Source organism: Dreissena polymorpha, chromosome 16 (assembly GCF_020536995.1).
Source record: "Dreissena polymorpha isolate Duluth1 chromosome 16, UMN_Dpol_1.0, whole genome shotgun sequence".
Taxonomy (NCBI): domain Eukaryota; kingdom Metazoa; phylum Mollusca; class Bivalvia; order Myida; family Dreissenidae; genus Dreissena; species Dreissena polymorpha.
In genome coordinates, this window is record NC_068370.1 from 1153757 (window position 1) to 1171128 (window position 17372).

The following is a 17372-nucleotide window of genomic DNA, read 5'->3' on the forward strand; positions in this document are numbered from 1 at the left end:
GGACGGAGATTATTACTGTATCCCATCCGAATTTATTTTCGGCGGGGATGTTAAAATTCATCATCAATTTTACAAAACAAAAGTGCATAGTGTGCTATAATTGATCGTCACGATTCTACAAACACTACACACTCTATCGACTCAATCGAATAATCTTTATACACCTGATATCGAAACATGGCAAATGGCTAATTATTATACAATATGAACATAGTATACATGCGAGTTTGATAAACTAACACACGATCTATTTATATCGACTTCATATCGACTTTTACATGACAAGCACAATATTTCATTAACAAGAGCGATTAATTGTAAGTCATTCGGTCCTAAGTACATTATAGGAAGCAATCCCGAACCCTCACACATAATACGATGCTGGAACGCGTAAATGCTACGCATATTGGATCGGCCTGCATGGTTTCTCAATTAAGTCGTTTCCCAAAGATGTTTTATTTTAAGCTTACTCGATATACAACGCACTTTGGATTGGTTTGCATCGTTTTTTAATTACATCGTTTTGCAAAGATGTTTCAAATAAAGCTTATGTGTACATACGCGATGTTTATGCACCTTTACTAAATGAAGTCGTTTTCCAAAGATATTTTAATTTGAGCCAGATAACCAATTTTTAACAACATTACAGATGATAAAATTCTTGAATTAATTAATTGACATGGACGACAAAAAAGACGGTGAAATTATATGCCTGTTACGCTTTATCACCCTGCCCTCAATTCGTTAGACACTGTAAATGGTTATCACACACGCGCAGGAAAACCCAACATGTCTCTGCCACTCTCTATGAACAAAAAAACGTTCACTGAATTAAGCTTCAATTCAAATTATGTGCAAAATAAATTGGTACAGATGATCCGGGACAAAAACAGGGCGATCTTCAGGCTTAACCGAGATGACGTAATTCAGAAGATAAGAATAAGAGCTGTGTTTTATATGTATTTGTTATCTGAATAAATCACATGTTAAGCTTACTAGAGAGTGTGCCTTTACCGTGTAAAGAAATACAGCAAAAAAATAAAGTTACAACATTAAAGAGAAAAACGGTTCTGGGAATATTCAACATACTCGACGGTACAGCCGAACAATACACACATACAATTAAGTTGCTAATAAATCATTACTAGTGGGTATAAAACTGCATATTGTCGGTCCATATACACTTATTATAAATATTTGTTCAGTTATTGTTGTTAATCTTATAGTATGATAAATCCAACAAAAACACATATTTTTCTTTTTTTTTCTTTTTTTGTTGTTGTTAATCTTCGAATTTACAACTGAGTATGGCCCTCGTAGGAATAAGCGCACACAGCTTTGTAATATGTGTTGTACAGACGAAAACACCAATTTTATCGACGTGTTTTTATTTTTAAACAATTCCATTTTTACTGTGTAACTGCTTCAGCTTGCTGCTACCCTATAATCTCTTCTCCTTTTGGTCTGAAAACAAATAATACGCAATACAATACAATTTATATCGATACAATAACTTTTACGGACATGCACTGAAGCAATTTTAGTAAATGATCTGTAGTATACAATTAAAAGGATAAGGCCTTACGACCATAGGCTGCTCAACTTCGGGGAACTGATATGTTCTGAGCATATTCTGTTATGTATCGAAACAATGTACACATTAAAAAAAAAGAAAAATTTGAAAGTAAAAGACCTAGATAAAGGTTGTTGCAATTCAAGAATATTATATTCAGTGGAAAGTACTATACACGTTAACATTTAAGCTTTCTGTGCAAACGATTATTAATAGTTTCTGCTAAACGTGTCGCATGTACGCAAACGATTGCACACATAAACTAGTTTAATGCAATGTCTAAATGTGGGAATAATAAATATTATAGAAAGCTACAAGTGGTAGACATAGCCCGCAGTTTTAGCATTTGAACATATCGTATTAATGAAGGTAAGAGGCAGGTTTTCGGTTCTCATACATATAACATTGCGCTTTTAAGGAATTGTTAAATGTTTAGCTTCTCCAGCATAACTGTGCTTTGCAGACTGGAAACAGCTGCATAGTGCACGGGAAATCTCCCCACATATAGCCATCCTGATAGTCGAGAGCAACGCAGTCTTCACCACCTCCTTCAGGTTGGTTGGTGCCCCATTCTTTTCATAACATAGGAAAACAAGAAACCTTGTTATCGGAGTATGCTGTTTGTGTTAATACGTTTATAGCTTAAGTAAACGACAACAAAGCACAGATATGTCAATGCAAATACAAGATTTGCATCTGCAATAAGACTTAGATAGCATTGCATTCGTAGTACGTTATTTAGGCACTCCCAGCTACAGTTTCAATGTTGTTGTTTTTTTCCTGTAAAGCAATACACTTTGATTGCATACTGATCTTATTTGGGAAGTAAAGCACTATAATATAATTATTTATGACATTTTTATAACAGCGACTATAAAAGTTTAACACAGCGAAACAGAATGTTTACTAATGGACACATATATGCACCTGTAAATGTCGCCTCTGTATCGTCGTCATCCCAAATGAAGTGTCCTTCCACCACCTGATCGTTCAGACCAGTCCACCAGTGGTGAGCTGAATATGGCGTTCAATAGCATCATATATTAGACATCAAATAATTAAAACAAAAGTGATATGTATAATGCATAAAGTGGATGTGATTAAGAGCGAAAACATGTACTAGTAAATTGTGTTAACAAATAAATATTATGAAACAAAAAAAAAACATTATACAAAATTGCTCATTTATGTTTAGGCTATGGTTTTGCTTTGTATTAGACGGTTTCGTGCAATTTCAAATCATTACAAATAACAATGTAATGCTTGATTTTACACACTTTGCATTTCTCTAGCATGATTCTTGACGAAGTCGTTTTCCAACGATGTCATAATGTCTGCTAGATGACCCCCACGCTGTCGACAATAGTGCTGAACGAACACAGGCATATGAATAATAAAATGTTGGTGGACATATAGACATTCATACATACGATTTCATTTAATATACTCTTCTGATATGTTTAAACGTGTACTTGTTTAAGTATCACGTTATTTACGAATGGTAAAGATATCTTTAAAAATAAACTTAACAATCCGGATATTCAAGTATAAATGTAGGATACAATTCCAAATCCAATTATAAGATCAGGCTTTAAACCGGAAGGCATATACATATGTTGTTATGATTAGAACTTTGTGATAGCGAATATATTCAACGGTAAGAATTTCTACTGATTGTAATTAAAAAACAGAGACATCTTCGAATTAAATTATTATCATAAACACATGTCCAACCTTTCATTGTAACTTCTACGTAGGTTGGGTTATTTTACTTCGCGATAATTTATCTACCAGATCTACCATGCGGTTTGATACGTTTTCACATTATGAACTATTTGAATTTGCAGTCATTAAATTTTGAATTTCTAATATTTTTAACAACATGTAAATGGTTCTTGGTCAAATAAAAATGGTAACCAGTTGCAAACCAAACCGAAACAACAAAACTATAATTATAACAGGCGCACGAAGATAATCATGGTTTACCGCCTTTGAACTGACGATGGTAAAAATCGATTATTGTCATAACTCTAACGATCCATACCTCTGAAATAGTGTACACGGTAACCTACTATAAACCGACGATGGTAAATATCGATTATTGTCATAACTCTGACGATCGATGCCTCTTAATTAGTGTACAAGGTAACCGACTTTGAACAGACGATGGTAAATATCGATTATTGTCATAACTCTGACGATCCATACCTCTGAATTAGAGTATACGGTCACCGCATTTGAACGGTCAATTGACAAAGCGCTCAGTATTGTTCTACTAAAGGTAATTGGTAAATATCGGTCATAATATACCTCTGAAGGACCATGGAAAATATTGATCATACCTCCGACTCAGTGTATGTTCCCTGCACGTGCCCAAAATGGTAACAAGACCCTCGGAACGAGGTGTAGTCATCCCGACAATTTGTGGACGCCACAGCTGTAACCAATGGTTACGTTCTCTTTTGTATTTATTGAAATCAATAAGAGGTTTCTGCGAAAACCAAGACGTCTGTACTCTTTAGATGTTGCTAAATTAGTGTATATAACGTTTGTAAAATAATAAAAAAGACATTAAAATATATTGGTAATAAAGAGATGCAGTTTGCTACTCAAGTGATAAATATTCTTATGTATAACAATTATTTCTTAAGAAAAAAGTTTTTGTTGAAAAATCTTATTTTGAATATTTACCTTTAAGACTATCTAAAAATATTTAAATAATTACTATCATCCAATACATCTTGCGACGCTGTTGGCGTTGGATATGACATAAAGTTACTCCTTATCTTTACTTGGTGTCACGATGTTCTCAAATGAATTTGGAACATCATACAAGTGTGCATTACAAGTAAAACCCGTTCTTGTTTATCTATTTTGTAAAAACAGGTTTAAACTACTAGAAAATGATGATTTGTCTGTTAGCAACAATGCGGAACAGATAAATAATAATAATAATAATAATAATAAAAAATAATAATATTATTAAAAATAATAATAATTATTATTATTAATTATTATTATTATTATTACATCGTTATATATTTACTGCAATAACACGATACAATCATGTACTTTTTTTATTTCCTTTAACGTACATAACTATTTTTAGATATACTTTTTACTGACTATTCAAGAGATCAGTTTCAAAATCATAATGTCAGACTAAATATAGAAATGCATATATAAAGTTTCGCGACCATGCAATAACACTACAAAATGATGTGTTTACATAAAACGTTACTGTTCGAATATCGAAACAAATGTAAATTCACCTTCAACAATTTATACAAACGCATTGATTAAATAGTATGACATTGATTCATGAGAATCATTTTTACAAAGCGTCACTTATAATATAAATACATGCGCTATTGCAATTTCGTTACTATGTTACTTTTGTCCATAAATAATATAAGCTCAGGTTTTCGCAATAATATGTTATAATTATGCGTGTTTTCGTGCTTCCTAACAATATATTTCTCTGGGAAATTGCTAAGTAATTGAATGTGTATTTAACTAAATTTACTGTTGTTACTAGTGTTATCAATGGAATTTAAATGACACATGTGACATTTGTATTTACAAAATGAAAAGAATGATTCACGTCTTTTCACGTGCAGAACTGCTTTTTATTAATCTCCTCTGCTTGGCTGTGGTAAAAGGTTTGTACTATTTGTATTTATACAGTTGAGCCACGCTTGGGAAATTCCAATAGGCCTTAATGTCGTCCAAGTTAGACTGCGCCATACGCGAGGGATCAGGGATAACACTTTCCGCTTAGAATGGATTGTTGTCAAGACGAGTTCTTCAAATTAAAAAATACTTAAAATTAAAAGCAAAAAAAAACGTATCGAATTAGCCTGTGCAGATACATTGTGCACTTATTTCAAGTCCGCTTTTCTCAGCGTGCACCATTTATTATTTGTTTTGTGTCTAGTGGTTACGAGATGTAAGTTATTGGTACCTGCATTAAATGAATGAATGATGTTAGTAAGAAGAGTTTCAACCGCTGTTGTTAACGGTGTATTTTATGCTTCCTTTGTCTTCTATTAAAACACACGAAATCAACTAATCCAGCCCATCTCAATGTTTCACTAGGAATAATTAATAAAGCAAAGCAACGTATTCAGCAAAACAACTATCGCACATGTTCAACTTATACATATATTCGCGTGTTTAAATGTTCGATTGAATAATTGATATACACGCAATATGTGCTAAAATACATTAAATTAAATTATTTGATTAATCTGAGAATGCTTTGTATTCCATTAATTGCTTTACCTCAGACTGATCAATACTATTGTAAATATATTTGTTATACAATTATTTATGTGGATTTGCAAAGTCACATTGTATCATCGATTTGTAATAATTTATACTAGACATCTAAAGTAAAATACAAAATTCTCTACCAGCGAATTGAACGCCAGCGCTTAGGATAACTATAAGACAAATGTTTGCCGCGTAACATATAAGAAGATAATGGTGTGCGAAACTTTGTAAAACAAACACATGAACACCATACGGACAGTTCGTTTACTTGTTCTTTAAGTGCAATCGATTAAGGTTGAATGGGGTATGTATATTCTTGATTAAAATATGGCAAACGTATACAGCAAATTCTTATAACCTGTAATTGATCATCAAACACAAATGAACGTCAGCATCCTTCCATTTTTATCAGCATCAACCGTTTAAATGAAGTAAAAGGAAATATGAAATAGCTCTAAAAAGTTTTCTTCGTTTGAGGGACTGAAAAATACACTGCGAATTTATCATAATGAAACTAAACACTGGGAACTGACCATACTTTCATTTAACAATCATATGTGCAAAATACGTTTTGTTGACGCAGCGTACAACAGTACATTTGTATATACATATATTGGTTCACTGAACACATAAACGACCCTATTACCTGATAACATATACCTTTCCATGCCATGCTCTGATGCCGGGACCTCTTTATGGGAGTTTGGGGTAAAATATTGAATGTCATATCCTGGGCATGTTTGATAACGTGTCGGCTTTTTTTGTACCACAATTATTTAGCGCCATTTTCATACCGTATGTGCGTTCAGAGGCGCTTTACATTTTTCCGCTCTAAAAAGGTATACACTTAACATATGATGCGTAAGCACACTCAGCTGTGAAACAAAGAAAGAAATTGTGTTAAGAACTGACTTCTTTTAAAGGAAAATTCCACGAATACAGAATGTGTAGAACCCTGAATAGTCTTACAGGACATTAAAGGCCGATTAGGGACGACACGTTTCGCACATGCATAACGCCCTCTTTTTCCCAGATCGTGATGGAAATTTAACGTGGACACTGCTACATAAATGTAGGATGTACCTTTTCCATAACGTTTATCTATATGATTTAATCAAGAATGTTACTTTAAAGGCGTTTACACCGTATATAAACAATTTTCAATATATTATGCCTATTAAGTTTCTCCGACCCACACAACGCAATGTGTACTTATATGTAAGGAATGTTTAACGCTTCTTAAATAATAAAACAGGTATCTTTTTTACGACATATTTTGTTCTTTCTACAACAATGTCAGATTGTCAAGGTATAATCTATACGAATCGTGGAAAAATAAGATTATCAGACGTGCACAGTTGCCAAACCTAATTCGTTAACAGAATAAAGTACTGTTCTGTAAAATAAAAAGGACTAGAAGTCACCTGGTAAAATATCATCTGGATGCTCGCACAATTTTCTCGCATTGTGACATATGGGCGCCCAACGTAACCTGTGTATTTTCTAATTAAATTAACCCATGGTGAATTGTATAACACCCATGATCCCTGTATTCGAGAATGAATACATAATTATAGTTTGGAATGTATTTCAAGGTATCAAGTTGGTCCCGTAAGGGCAGAAGTTGTGTGGCGGCCCAATGCTCAGATTGGAGAGCACTCGCTCTTATAGTGCAATGTCCTGGTTTTGAGTTCCAGGCTTGTTGCAAATCCCCCCCCCCCCCACATGTGTGATGTTAGAAGAACATTTGTATCACTCTAGGAGCCACATGTATTATAACACTTTTATAATCTTTATAATATCTAGGGAATTATTGAATGTGGGTCTTATGCCATTCATACAATTATCGAAGCCACATGTATTATTCAAGTGTGATGAAACTTAATATTTTAACATGTCCACACCAATTTTAAAAGGAGTGAAATGGGGTCAAAGAAAAATTAACCCTGCCAAGAAATATAATAAAACATAGTAAAAGCTAAGCCTCATTTGTGACCTTGTTACAGCTTAATAAACATGTTAAACAGCCAGTGCTTTGCATTTAAAAAAGTACGGTCATGAATATGCACGTTTTAATTTGAATACTAAGAAGGTCCATCAGGAAAGAGAAATAACTCGGTTTCTTGATCGCTATCCAATCACGATACGGCGGTGACACGAAAGTGATACATTGTTATTATTTAATAGTGAATTGTGTGTATTATATTTTGTCCGGTATTTTATTGGCAACTGGTCACTTGCCGTACATATTAAAACGACTTGCAGATTTAAGCAACAATCTCCTGATTACGTTTCTATTGTATTTCTTATATATTACACATATGCGTCATCGGAAGATCGATGTGAAATAATATAACTTATGCCCGTTGCTTCTCCCCCAACCGCGTACAACTGGTAAGGTTCCCAAGCGCGACCATGTTATTAGACAGTTCTGCAGTCGTCAATACAATATAGAGGCTCGGAAATCCTTATAGCATGGAAACCGTTTTTCATTGTAGTAGTGTTAACCTTGACCTTGACCACCAACAATGACATTGATTAAAACAACAATTAAGGCCTCTATATTATGTATCGTTTAATTTCAATAATTGAATGCGTCCAAATGTTTTAAGTAAATGAAAATTAACGAACACACTAATATATGGGACACGCTCGAAATCCAACATCTACCAATATTTTAGGTAGCTGTTTGTGTGTTAGCCAACAACTCCTGGCTCGATGTGTTCCGATCTGAAACGTAAGATATATGTTTTATGTTAAAAAAAGTCACAGAAAGTTTTGACATGTAAGTAGAATATTAATTCACAAAACTAATATATTAATCGTTTTAATAAGTTCGTCCCAACTCCGACACCGTCTTTTTCCAAAGACAACAACTACATTAGTATTAAAGAGATATTATACGATATTTATATGTGTTAAATTGTAATAAAGTGATAAAAATATGTTACAATAACACAAAATTGGCAAGAAAAAATATACATTGAAGACGAAATTCATAAAATGCAGCAAAGACAAATAAGCGCCCCTAGCCGATTGTGAAGAGTATATTTCGTACATATTTTCCTACAATAACCGAAGCATTCGTCTTTTTTATTAGGATCGGAGTTGGTTTTCGTGTGCCGTATGATATCGTTGCAGGAAATTAACATAATCCGTAAAACAAATTTGTGTCTTTGTGTTGTATGAACGAATCTGCACTAAAACTTAATTTAGATTCACATCGTACATTCATGATATACATGCTGGCGAATTCGACTGTATAGACATTTTCGATTTCATAATTAAATATCCGGCTCATTTCGCATTTTTCGCCACATGTTCTATCAACTTTTATTTTCATTTATATTGAAATATATAAAATTAGTTTTTTACACATGTTATATAAATTCAAAAATATTTGACAAAATCGTATAATCTCGCTTTAAGGCTGATATGCATTCAACTAAAATGTCCATACTAACCTGTATGCGAGTGAAAGAAAAACAAGTCTCCGAAATCGTCTATTTTATAGCTACTACAAAATGTATATATTGTATATAATTCAACCGATTGATCTATCATTGTTGTTAGCAAATGTATTGACCTTCATAATAAACACTTTATATTAGCATGGTTTGTGTAATGAAACGAAGGCAACCAATGACAGTTTTAAAATAAATTTTTCATTTCAATTAACAAAGAATTCGACTGTATAGACATTTTCGATTTCATAATTAAATATCCGGTTCATTTCGCATTTTTCGCCACATGTTCTATCAACTTTTATTTTCATTTATATTGAAATATATAAAATTAGTTTTTTACACATGTTATATAAATTCAAAAATATTTGACAAAATCGTATAATCTCGCTTTAAGGCTGATATGCATTCAACTAAAATGTCCATACTAACCTGTATGCGAGTGAAAGAAAAACAAGTCTCCGAAATCGTCTATTTTATAGCTACTACAAAATGTATATATTGTATATAATTCAACCGATTGATCTATCATTGTTGTTAGCAAATGTATTGACCTTCATAATAAACACTTTATATTAGCATGGTTTGTGTAATGAAACGAAGGCAACCAATGACAGTTTTAAAATAAATTTTTCATTTCAATTAACAAAGATATTTTCGATACATCTTAAAGAAGGGCAAAAATCAGATTGTGGACATTTATAGAAAAGTATATAGTTTGAAATACAATTTGAATATAAATACTCTCATTGAACGTTTTAATCAAACGTGTGTCTGTTTTGCAAAATGGGAATATATCTAGACGATATAATGAATAGCTGGTGACAATATGCATATCAAAATGAGTACCTTATTTCACATATTGGTGGACACTTATATGAACAGTGTACGTCAGCCTAATGGAAATCATTAACGGACGTAAATATCAAACAATCCTTGTCGAGAGTTTCGTGGTCATCCGGCTGAAAGTCTGAAACATAAAGGCAGATACAATGCAAATGCTGCGTTAAACATTGTATGACGTTCTTGCGCTAAACACAAAAGGAAAATAACGTTACATACGCAGTATGTTCCACCGTTGTGCCGTACAAAAGACACACACCCGAAACTCACATATGTGGCAATGGCTGGGAAAATGGGTATTATGGCTCAAAATTCCAAAATTCATGTTTTTTTATATATTTTATTTCCACTTTCGTTGAGAAACAAAATGCAAAAAATAGGATTCTATCATGGTTAGTTTTCGAGATATTGACCTAAACGAAATACCACTGTTTAGTGCAACATTACTAATATTTTGCAATTATGCTTACACAAAATTAATATAAGACAAACACTAGTAGACGATAAATAATTATACGTCTATATTTTCCTACTTATTCCATAAGTGCATTTTATACTTAAATCGACATACCCAAACATGTTATGTGTGTCCTCTCATACCATTTTTAAATATGGTTTCCATGGTAATAGAATTTGAAATATATTTTTTTTCAATACAATTATCTTTCTGTCGTCATACAATTCACCATTAAAAATACTATGTTCATTTTTTAATATTCATATTTCCGGTGTTCCTTCTGAAACTATGAGTAAGGCATTGATAATAATACTACAGCTTTTTTGTGAAGATAGTAAATGCACAAACATACCACGCGCACTAAAGGTGTTTGACTTCATTTTTCAACAGATGCTTAATATGTGAACTATTGACATTGCAAATTGAGTTACACATGTCAAACATTTGTATACGCATTCAATAAACATTTAACACAATTTCATAACTTATTAAAAGAAGTAAAATCGTTGTTTTCAATCGTTGATAGAGAGAGAGAAAGAGAGAGAGTGAGAGAGAGAGAAAGGGAGAGAGAGAGAGAGAGAGAGAGAGAGAGAGAGAGAGAGAGAGAGAGAGAGAGAGAGAGAGAGAGAGAGAGAGAGAGAGAGAGGGAGAAAGAGAGAGAGACAGATTGTCTCTTGATACAACAATTAAACACCTGTGTACGTAGCGACACTGTCGTCGTCAAACCATTTCCAAATGCCTTCCGTTTCTTCGTCAGTGATGCCCAGCCACCAATGGATTGCTACGGTAGGAACAAATGTAAATGGTGTTGATACATTGAGAATCGTAGTGATTAAACTTTTAAAAGAATTTGGCTAGTGAGATATACATTAATTATTAGGTCACATGACTGCTTGATAATAAATTGTCGAATGTGACAAAGATTATATCGATATCGGATTATCGGAACATGAATTTACAACCAAACACACCGAATTAAATAGTAACCTAAATGTTATTTGATAGTCATATAATAATTTTTGACTTAATGTATGAAGGCACATTTGTGTAATGTTCAAATGTATCTATAAATCGATACTGGGTCTCTATTTTCAGAGGTTTCCGGTTTTTGAAGATTGTGGCATAATGCAATTTTATTTCATTATGAAAAACCTGTTCAACATGTGTGTAACAATAAGATAGACACACTTAAAAGTTTACACTTTTATTACTTTACACATTTGTATTGTTCTTCTTATTATACAATTTATAACTTGCACATAGCGCAATATTAAACATATAAATCAACTATTAAACAATACATGATCACGTACTTTTCGCACACTATATATTAAATATGAATATCTAAAAGGAAAAGAAAATGTTCTAACCTTTGCGAATTCTGTGTTTTAGTTGTTTTGTGTAATCTTTTAACAAAACAAACGCCAGCTTATTCTGTTTTTCACGTGATTATAATTGACTTATACACTTACTAGCGGATCGTATATTTCATGACCCATTGTGTGTAATCGTGTCAACAGATATCGCGTTATCGCGATTGAATACTTGACTAAATACACTGCTCGTTGTATTACAGTCTTCTTTAGATTGAAAGATATCATATTTGCGATGCGTGTGTTCGGTTCTGAGACATGAAATACACATTTGTAAACATAACTTAATAACTTACGTTTGCGTTCACGAAGTTGGTTCTTGATGAATGCATTTTCCTGATCGTTCTCCACGTGTATAAGATGGCCGCCGCCATGTTGTCGATAGTATTGCTGCAGCGCGAATGAGTTCGCACGTTATGACTTTATTTGAGCCATGTTCTGGGAAAACAGGGCTGAATGTATGGGCATAAAGTGTCGTTCCTGATTAGCCTGAGTAGTCAACACCAGCAAATCATTTACGATACTTTTTGTCTGTATGGATATTTTCGTTTAAAGAAAGTCTCTCCTAAACGCAAATCCAGTTAAGGACAAAATTGTCGTCTCTAATAGGAATGATTGTGATGGCTATGCGTTAAATCCCATTTTTCCAGAACGCGGCTTGTTTTTACTGTTTGTACAATCGATACAAGTGTAAACCATGATAACTCTAAATTGTCGGACACTTAAAAATAATGATTTTGTTCGTGTCAGAAATTTTAGATACGAAAAATATTTATTTTTAATCAGGGGTCCGAAAATTTAGAAAACAAATAAAGATGTCCTAAAAATAAAATTATATTGCTATATTGAAATAAAAGCAATACAACAATGTGCAATAATTGTATTGTGATTTACTTTACGCTTTTTTTTCAGCTCTGAAATAACTACAATTTCACAGCTTTGCTAACTCTTGACTGAAATGATGAAACCAAAAAGTAAAAAAAACATCAAACATTCTGCTTCCTTAATAGGACGAAACTGTTGCAAATGCTGTTTTGTGAATCCATTGTTTTTTACCGGTATTCATGGTAATTTGCCCAATTAAGCGTATGTAATGGTCGATTGCCCTCAGGCATGCATTTGCCAATTTTAATTAGAAAGCTACCTTAATCCGGTTGATAAAATCCATGCTTGAAGTTTTGCAAGATAAGCGAAAAAAGGCCGAAGTCTTTAGAATGGCGCTGTAAAATATACTGACCTAACATTGAGAGTCATTAATTATGGACGAAAACCCGTATGCCAGAAATTTAAGAGTCACGAATAATAAATATTTTTGCTAAAAAGAAGGGTGTCCGAAAACTGACAGTCTTCGAAAACTAATTAAGGCATTTATATTCGATATGATGTCATGTTGAGCCTTCATATATTAGTGCGACATCAGAAAGGGGTAATACCTCTATGCTGTGGTATACAACATTGTTCATAGAGAGAACATTGAGTGAGTACGAGATAAATATTATGTTTACCCTATTCAGTGGTGTGTTTGTTTCAAAGCCTTTTCATTGTATAGCTAGAAAAATATCATTGTCATATGCATACACGTTTATTTGAAGTACTTACCTTTGCATCATGAAATAAAATGGACATTTAACTGTAAAGATATTATCATAAATTTTACAATGCCCTGTATGCCATTATATGTCATTCTTTATAATTGATTGCATTTAATTAGTGTGTTTCCTCTCGCATTGTAAATGCATTTTCTATTCTCTTACAAAAATGTAAAAAATGTATCATTCGAAGCTGAGATACAGATGAGCGCGAGGCGTATCGATGGCTTATTGTAAGACGAGAGTTATACACATTTTTTCAAACTCTGCGAAGATTATATTGGGGACTCGACTCAGCCGCTGTGAATGTCATCGGATTATCCTCATGTCCAAAAAGATAACAGGAACCCTCGTACGCTATCCAGCCGTTAGAACAGACGGATAACGTGTTTGCTTCAAATGAAAAGGCACCTATTTTAAGTTTTCTTTTTTAACATATGTTCACAATTTAATCATGTTGAAAAAAAATTAAGCACTATTCAACTTAGAAAACTAAATAATGTTAATGTCACGTTGAAAACACCAAACAATACAATTAATCCTTACCATCAGCAATTCCAATTATAAACGCTATTATAAGCACACGCTGCATTTGTATGAATTTTTTTCGTAGAAACAACCTTAAAGAACCGCGACATGTATCTTGTTTACGTTAATTGCTGCCCGTATCTTATCAAATGCATTGGCACACATAATAGACATGGCAACATTTAGTATTCATATATCATAATACTGCATTTCGTTGACACCGAACGATATGCATTTGCATTTAAAGAGTCGGAAAGTTTCGTCCCTGATTAGCCTGTGCAGGCTGGGACGACATTTTACGCACTTGCATTTAAATCTCTAATATTGAACTTCGTGTATGCCAACAAATCTTGATAATATTGTTGTTTTTTTGGTTTATTGTCATTTTTATCTTTTCCCAGCAACGGCCGATTGGGACTTATCGATACCATTTATTAATGCCATTGGTTCCGCACGGTCCGCAAAATGCTGTTACATAGATTCTAGCAACTTCGATGTATAAAACACATTCATAATTATTATGTAAGTTGCAAAACATTGTAGCATAACTCTCTTACTAGAAACATTGCGCCGTATACATCTTATGTGAAATAAACTCCATTGGATACCCAGTATTGTTACCGTGTTTCTATATTGATCAAGGTGTTTGACATGTCTGATATATAACTCGTATATTGGAAGTGCAGACATACTTTTTTCGAGGTCATTATTTTTGCAACATTGCTTTCGACATTAGGCAGATCGGTTTATGGTTTACCGTGGATGACGACGACGAGGCAAATACGTCTTTGAAAACATACAAGTGTGGACTTCATTTTTAACTCTTAAACTGTACATAAAGGCTACACTTAACTCTGCTAAACACAAAGGATTTTTATGTACAATAATTAGGCTAGTTTTCTTCAATTGTCATGTTTAATTAAAGATGAAAGATAAAACTGCTTCGACAGAAACACACGAATAACAGGAACAATGGGAATTATGTTTTGAATGGTTAATGCAAGGGTTTATATTTTGATTATGATACTAGACTCATCTTCAATCGACTTTGACATTTACCCCCCGATCACTGAGATATTAGTCGTCTGTTTACATTACACGGCACATTGGCTTATTAACTCGGACATTTTACGTCATATAAAATATGAATTCAAATATCCGAGGTATGCACCAGATGTCCCACTATGTTTATTACAGCCTGAAAGACGGAACCTTGAGGAATAGCTTTTGCCTTATATTTGAATGTCGTGCTTGAAATATTGGTTGAGTATGACATACTCGTATCGTAAATAATAATGTGATACTCATAATTTATATTCTGCAAAATCATTAGTGTGTGTTTGAAATGTAATCGACACACTAGAACGACACATTTATGCATTTAACAACAATACGTGATTGTTTCTATCGCATTTTGTTTCCTTCTAAACGCAATAACATTATTATTAAGTTAAAGCGCATAGTGACCAGTTTTTAACCAGCTAGAGTGATACCAAGCTTCATAATTACCTTGTTATGGAATACTTTTTGTCGTGGAGATTTGTTGTTATTTCCTTCTTGTAGGTTGAAGTACTGAATTGATATGTTATGTAAATGCAACGTTCGTCTTTTGGGTTGTTTAATTTTGAGTGTTCCGCGAAGCCTTCGCCGAACACTCAAAAGAACGCAAAATAGTAAGCATAACACTATGTCTTTCCAGTGCCCTCTTATTCCGCAAAAATGAAAAATGTGATTCATCAAACAGAAAAATTATGACCGTCATTCCGTTAAATTAAGTGAATGTTTGTCGTTCTTTTATTTGCAACTGTCTTGAAGTGTCGCATTTAGAGTCGCGCTGTTTGTCGTTCCGTAGTGGTGTCGATTAAACGTCCCCCAAAAAGTCAAACTGATACGACAGAAATTAGCTTAAATTTCTAAAGGCTCAGCATATTGATAATAATTATTTTTTTTTTAAATTTCAATTAAGAAAAAAAGTTCATTTTGTAGATTATGTGATGCTCAACGCTGAAGATTTAACCTTGTACAAGTATGACGATTTTTGTAAAGTATTTAGCTTCAATCCGAACTACTTACTATTCTTAGGAATTATTAATGCAGTGAAAAGTAACGTGAAGCTCAAAAACTCTAATGGAATATGCTTTACAAAGCCTTTCATTCCCAATAGGGTCTATTGGTAAATTCCCTACGGTCTATTGGTAAATTCCCTAATGTCTATCTTAATCAACACAAAAGGTACAAAACCTATGTACGAAATAATTACCAAAGATGAGTCTTTGCCAATGTGCATAGATAAATGGTCAAATATTTTTAATTATATTGAAACAAAAAAATGGCGACATAGTTTTGAAAAGCCTTTTCTTATTACACATGATACGAATTTACCGTGGTTTCAATACAGAAATATATATAGAATCATAGGTACAAACTCTTTTTTATTAAGAATTTGATATGTAACCTCAGCAAACTGCACTTTTGGTCAAATTGAATGTGAAACTATCGAACATTTATTTTGGGAACGTAACCACGTCAATAAATTTATAGTGGAATTGTTTTCTGGATGAAATCATTTTCGATTTTTTTTATTATGCCCTCCTTTATACTAGGACATGCAATACAATTGGACTCTTAGACATAATATTTCTTTTCATCAACATGTATATGTATAATTGTAAAATGAACAAAACTAGGCCCACTCTTAAAGCGGCTAAATCATACCTGTCCTTACATTTCAATGTACTTAAGGAAATTAACTATGTTAATTAATGATATGCGTCAAAGTAATGAATGGAAGCTTGTAATACCCCTTTACAGTAGTTGTGTTAGGAAAAGTCATGTTATTATCAAATTTCATTTTGCCAAATATAGTTTGTATTGGTATGTCGAAGTTAATATTGTTAAAATCTACAATTTTGCGCTGCATTATGCGTTTATGTTCCTTAACTCTGCACGGTGTGGAGTGGGATGCCCGCGACCCACACAAACCTATTCACGAGGAGACTAAAATATATTGAACGGGAAAATAAAAATAAATACAATAATATTAAGCGTCGTAAAAATCTGCTTCAACTGCGGAACTAACTAGAATATGTATCTTAAGAAACTGGTCGTGTTATTCTTAGTGTTAATATACCTTAATGTCAACGTGCTTCCGAAATTAATGTGTCTGTGGTAAACCACGAAGTAGTATAAAGTGTTAATAATATGAGCTATTATTTTATCCCATAAAATTACAACCAGATTGTCAACGTCAAGCGTTGAAGTCTCGGTACA

The 17372-nt window shown here is 33.1% G+C and overlaps 1 protein-coding gene and 1 long non-coding RNA gene across 5 annotated transcripts; both read right to left on the bottom strand.

Moving 5' to 3' along the window:
* Positions 1–1371: 1371 nt before the first annotated feature.
* LOC127862569 (brevican core protein-like) lies at positions 1372–14258 on the bottom strand. 3 transcript variants are annotated; one of them, XM_052401769.1, is made up of 6 exons: positions 14121–14258; positions 3916–4010; positions 2851–2941; positions 2501–2587; positions 2024–2145; positions 1372–1464 (listed from the first exon to the last, which is right to left on the bottom strand). In XM_052401769.1, the coding sequence occupies exons 1-6, from the start codon at positions 14164–14166 to the stop codon at positions 1426–1428; spliced, it is 480 nt and encodes a 159-aa protein (XP_052257729.1). In that variant the 5' UTR covers positions 14167–14258; the 3' UTR covers positions 1372–1425. The 3 variants fall into 3 exon arrangements, with proteins under 3 accessions (XP_052257729.1, XP_052257728.1, XP_052257727.1); XM_052401768.1 differs by lacking the exon at positions 14121–14258 and adding an exon at positions 4299–4416; XM_052401767.1 differs by lacking the exon at positions 14121–14258 and adding an exon at positions 4299–4359 and having other exon boundaries at positions 3916–4016.
* On the bottom strand, positions 8406–12269 carry LOC127862576 (uncharacterized). 2 transcript variants are annotated; one of them, XR_008040682.1, is made up of 4 exons: positions 11983–12269; positions 11307–11393; positions 10162–10282; positions 8406–8578 (listed from the first exon to the last, which is right to left on the bottom strand). It is a non-coding gene; the product is annotated as an uncharacterized LOC127862576 (long non-coding RNA). The 2 variants fall into 2 exon arrangements; XR_008040681.1 differs by having other exon boundaries at positions 8406–10282.
* Positions 14259–17372: the final 3114 nt, after the last annotated feature.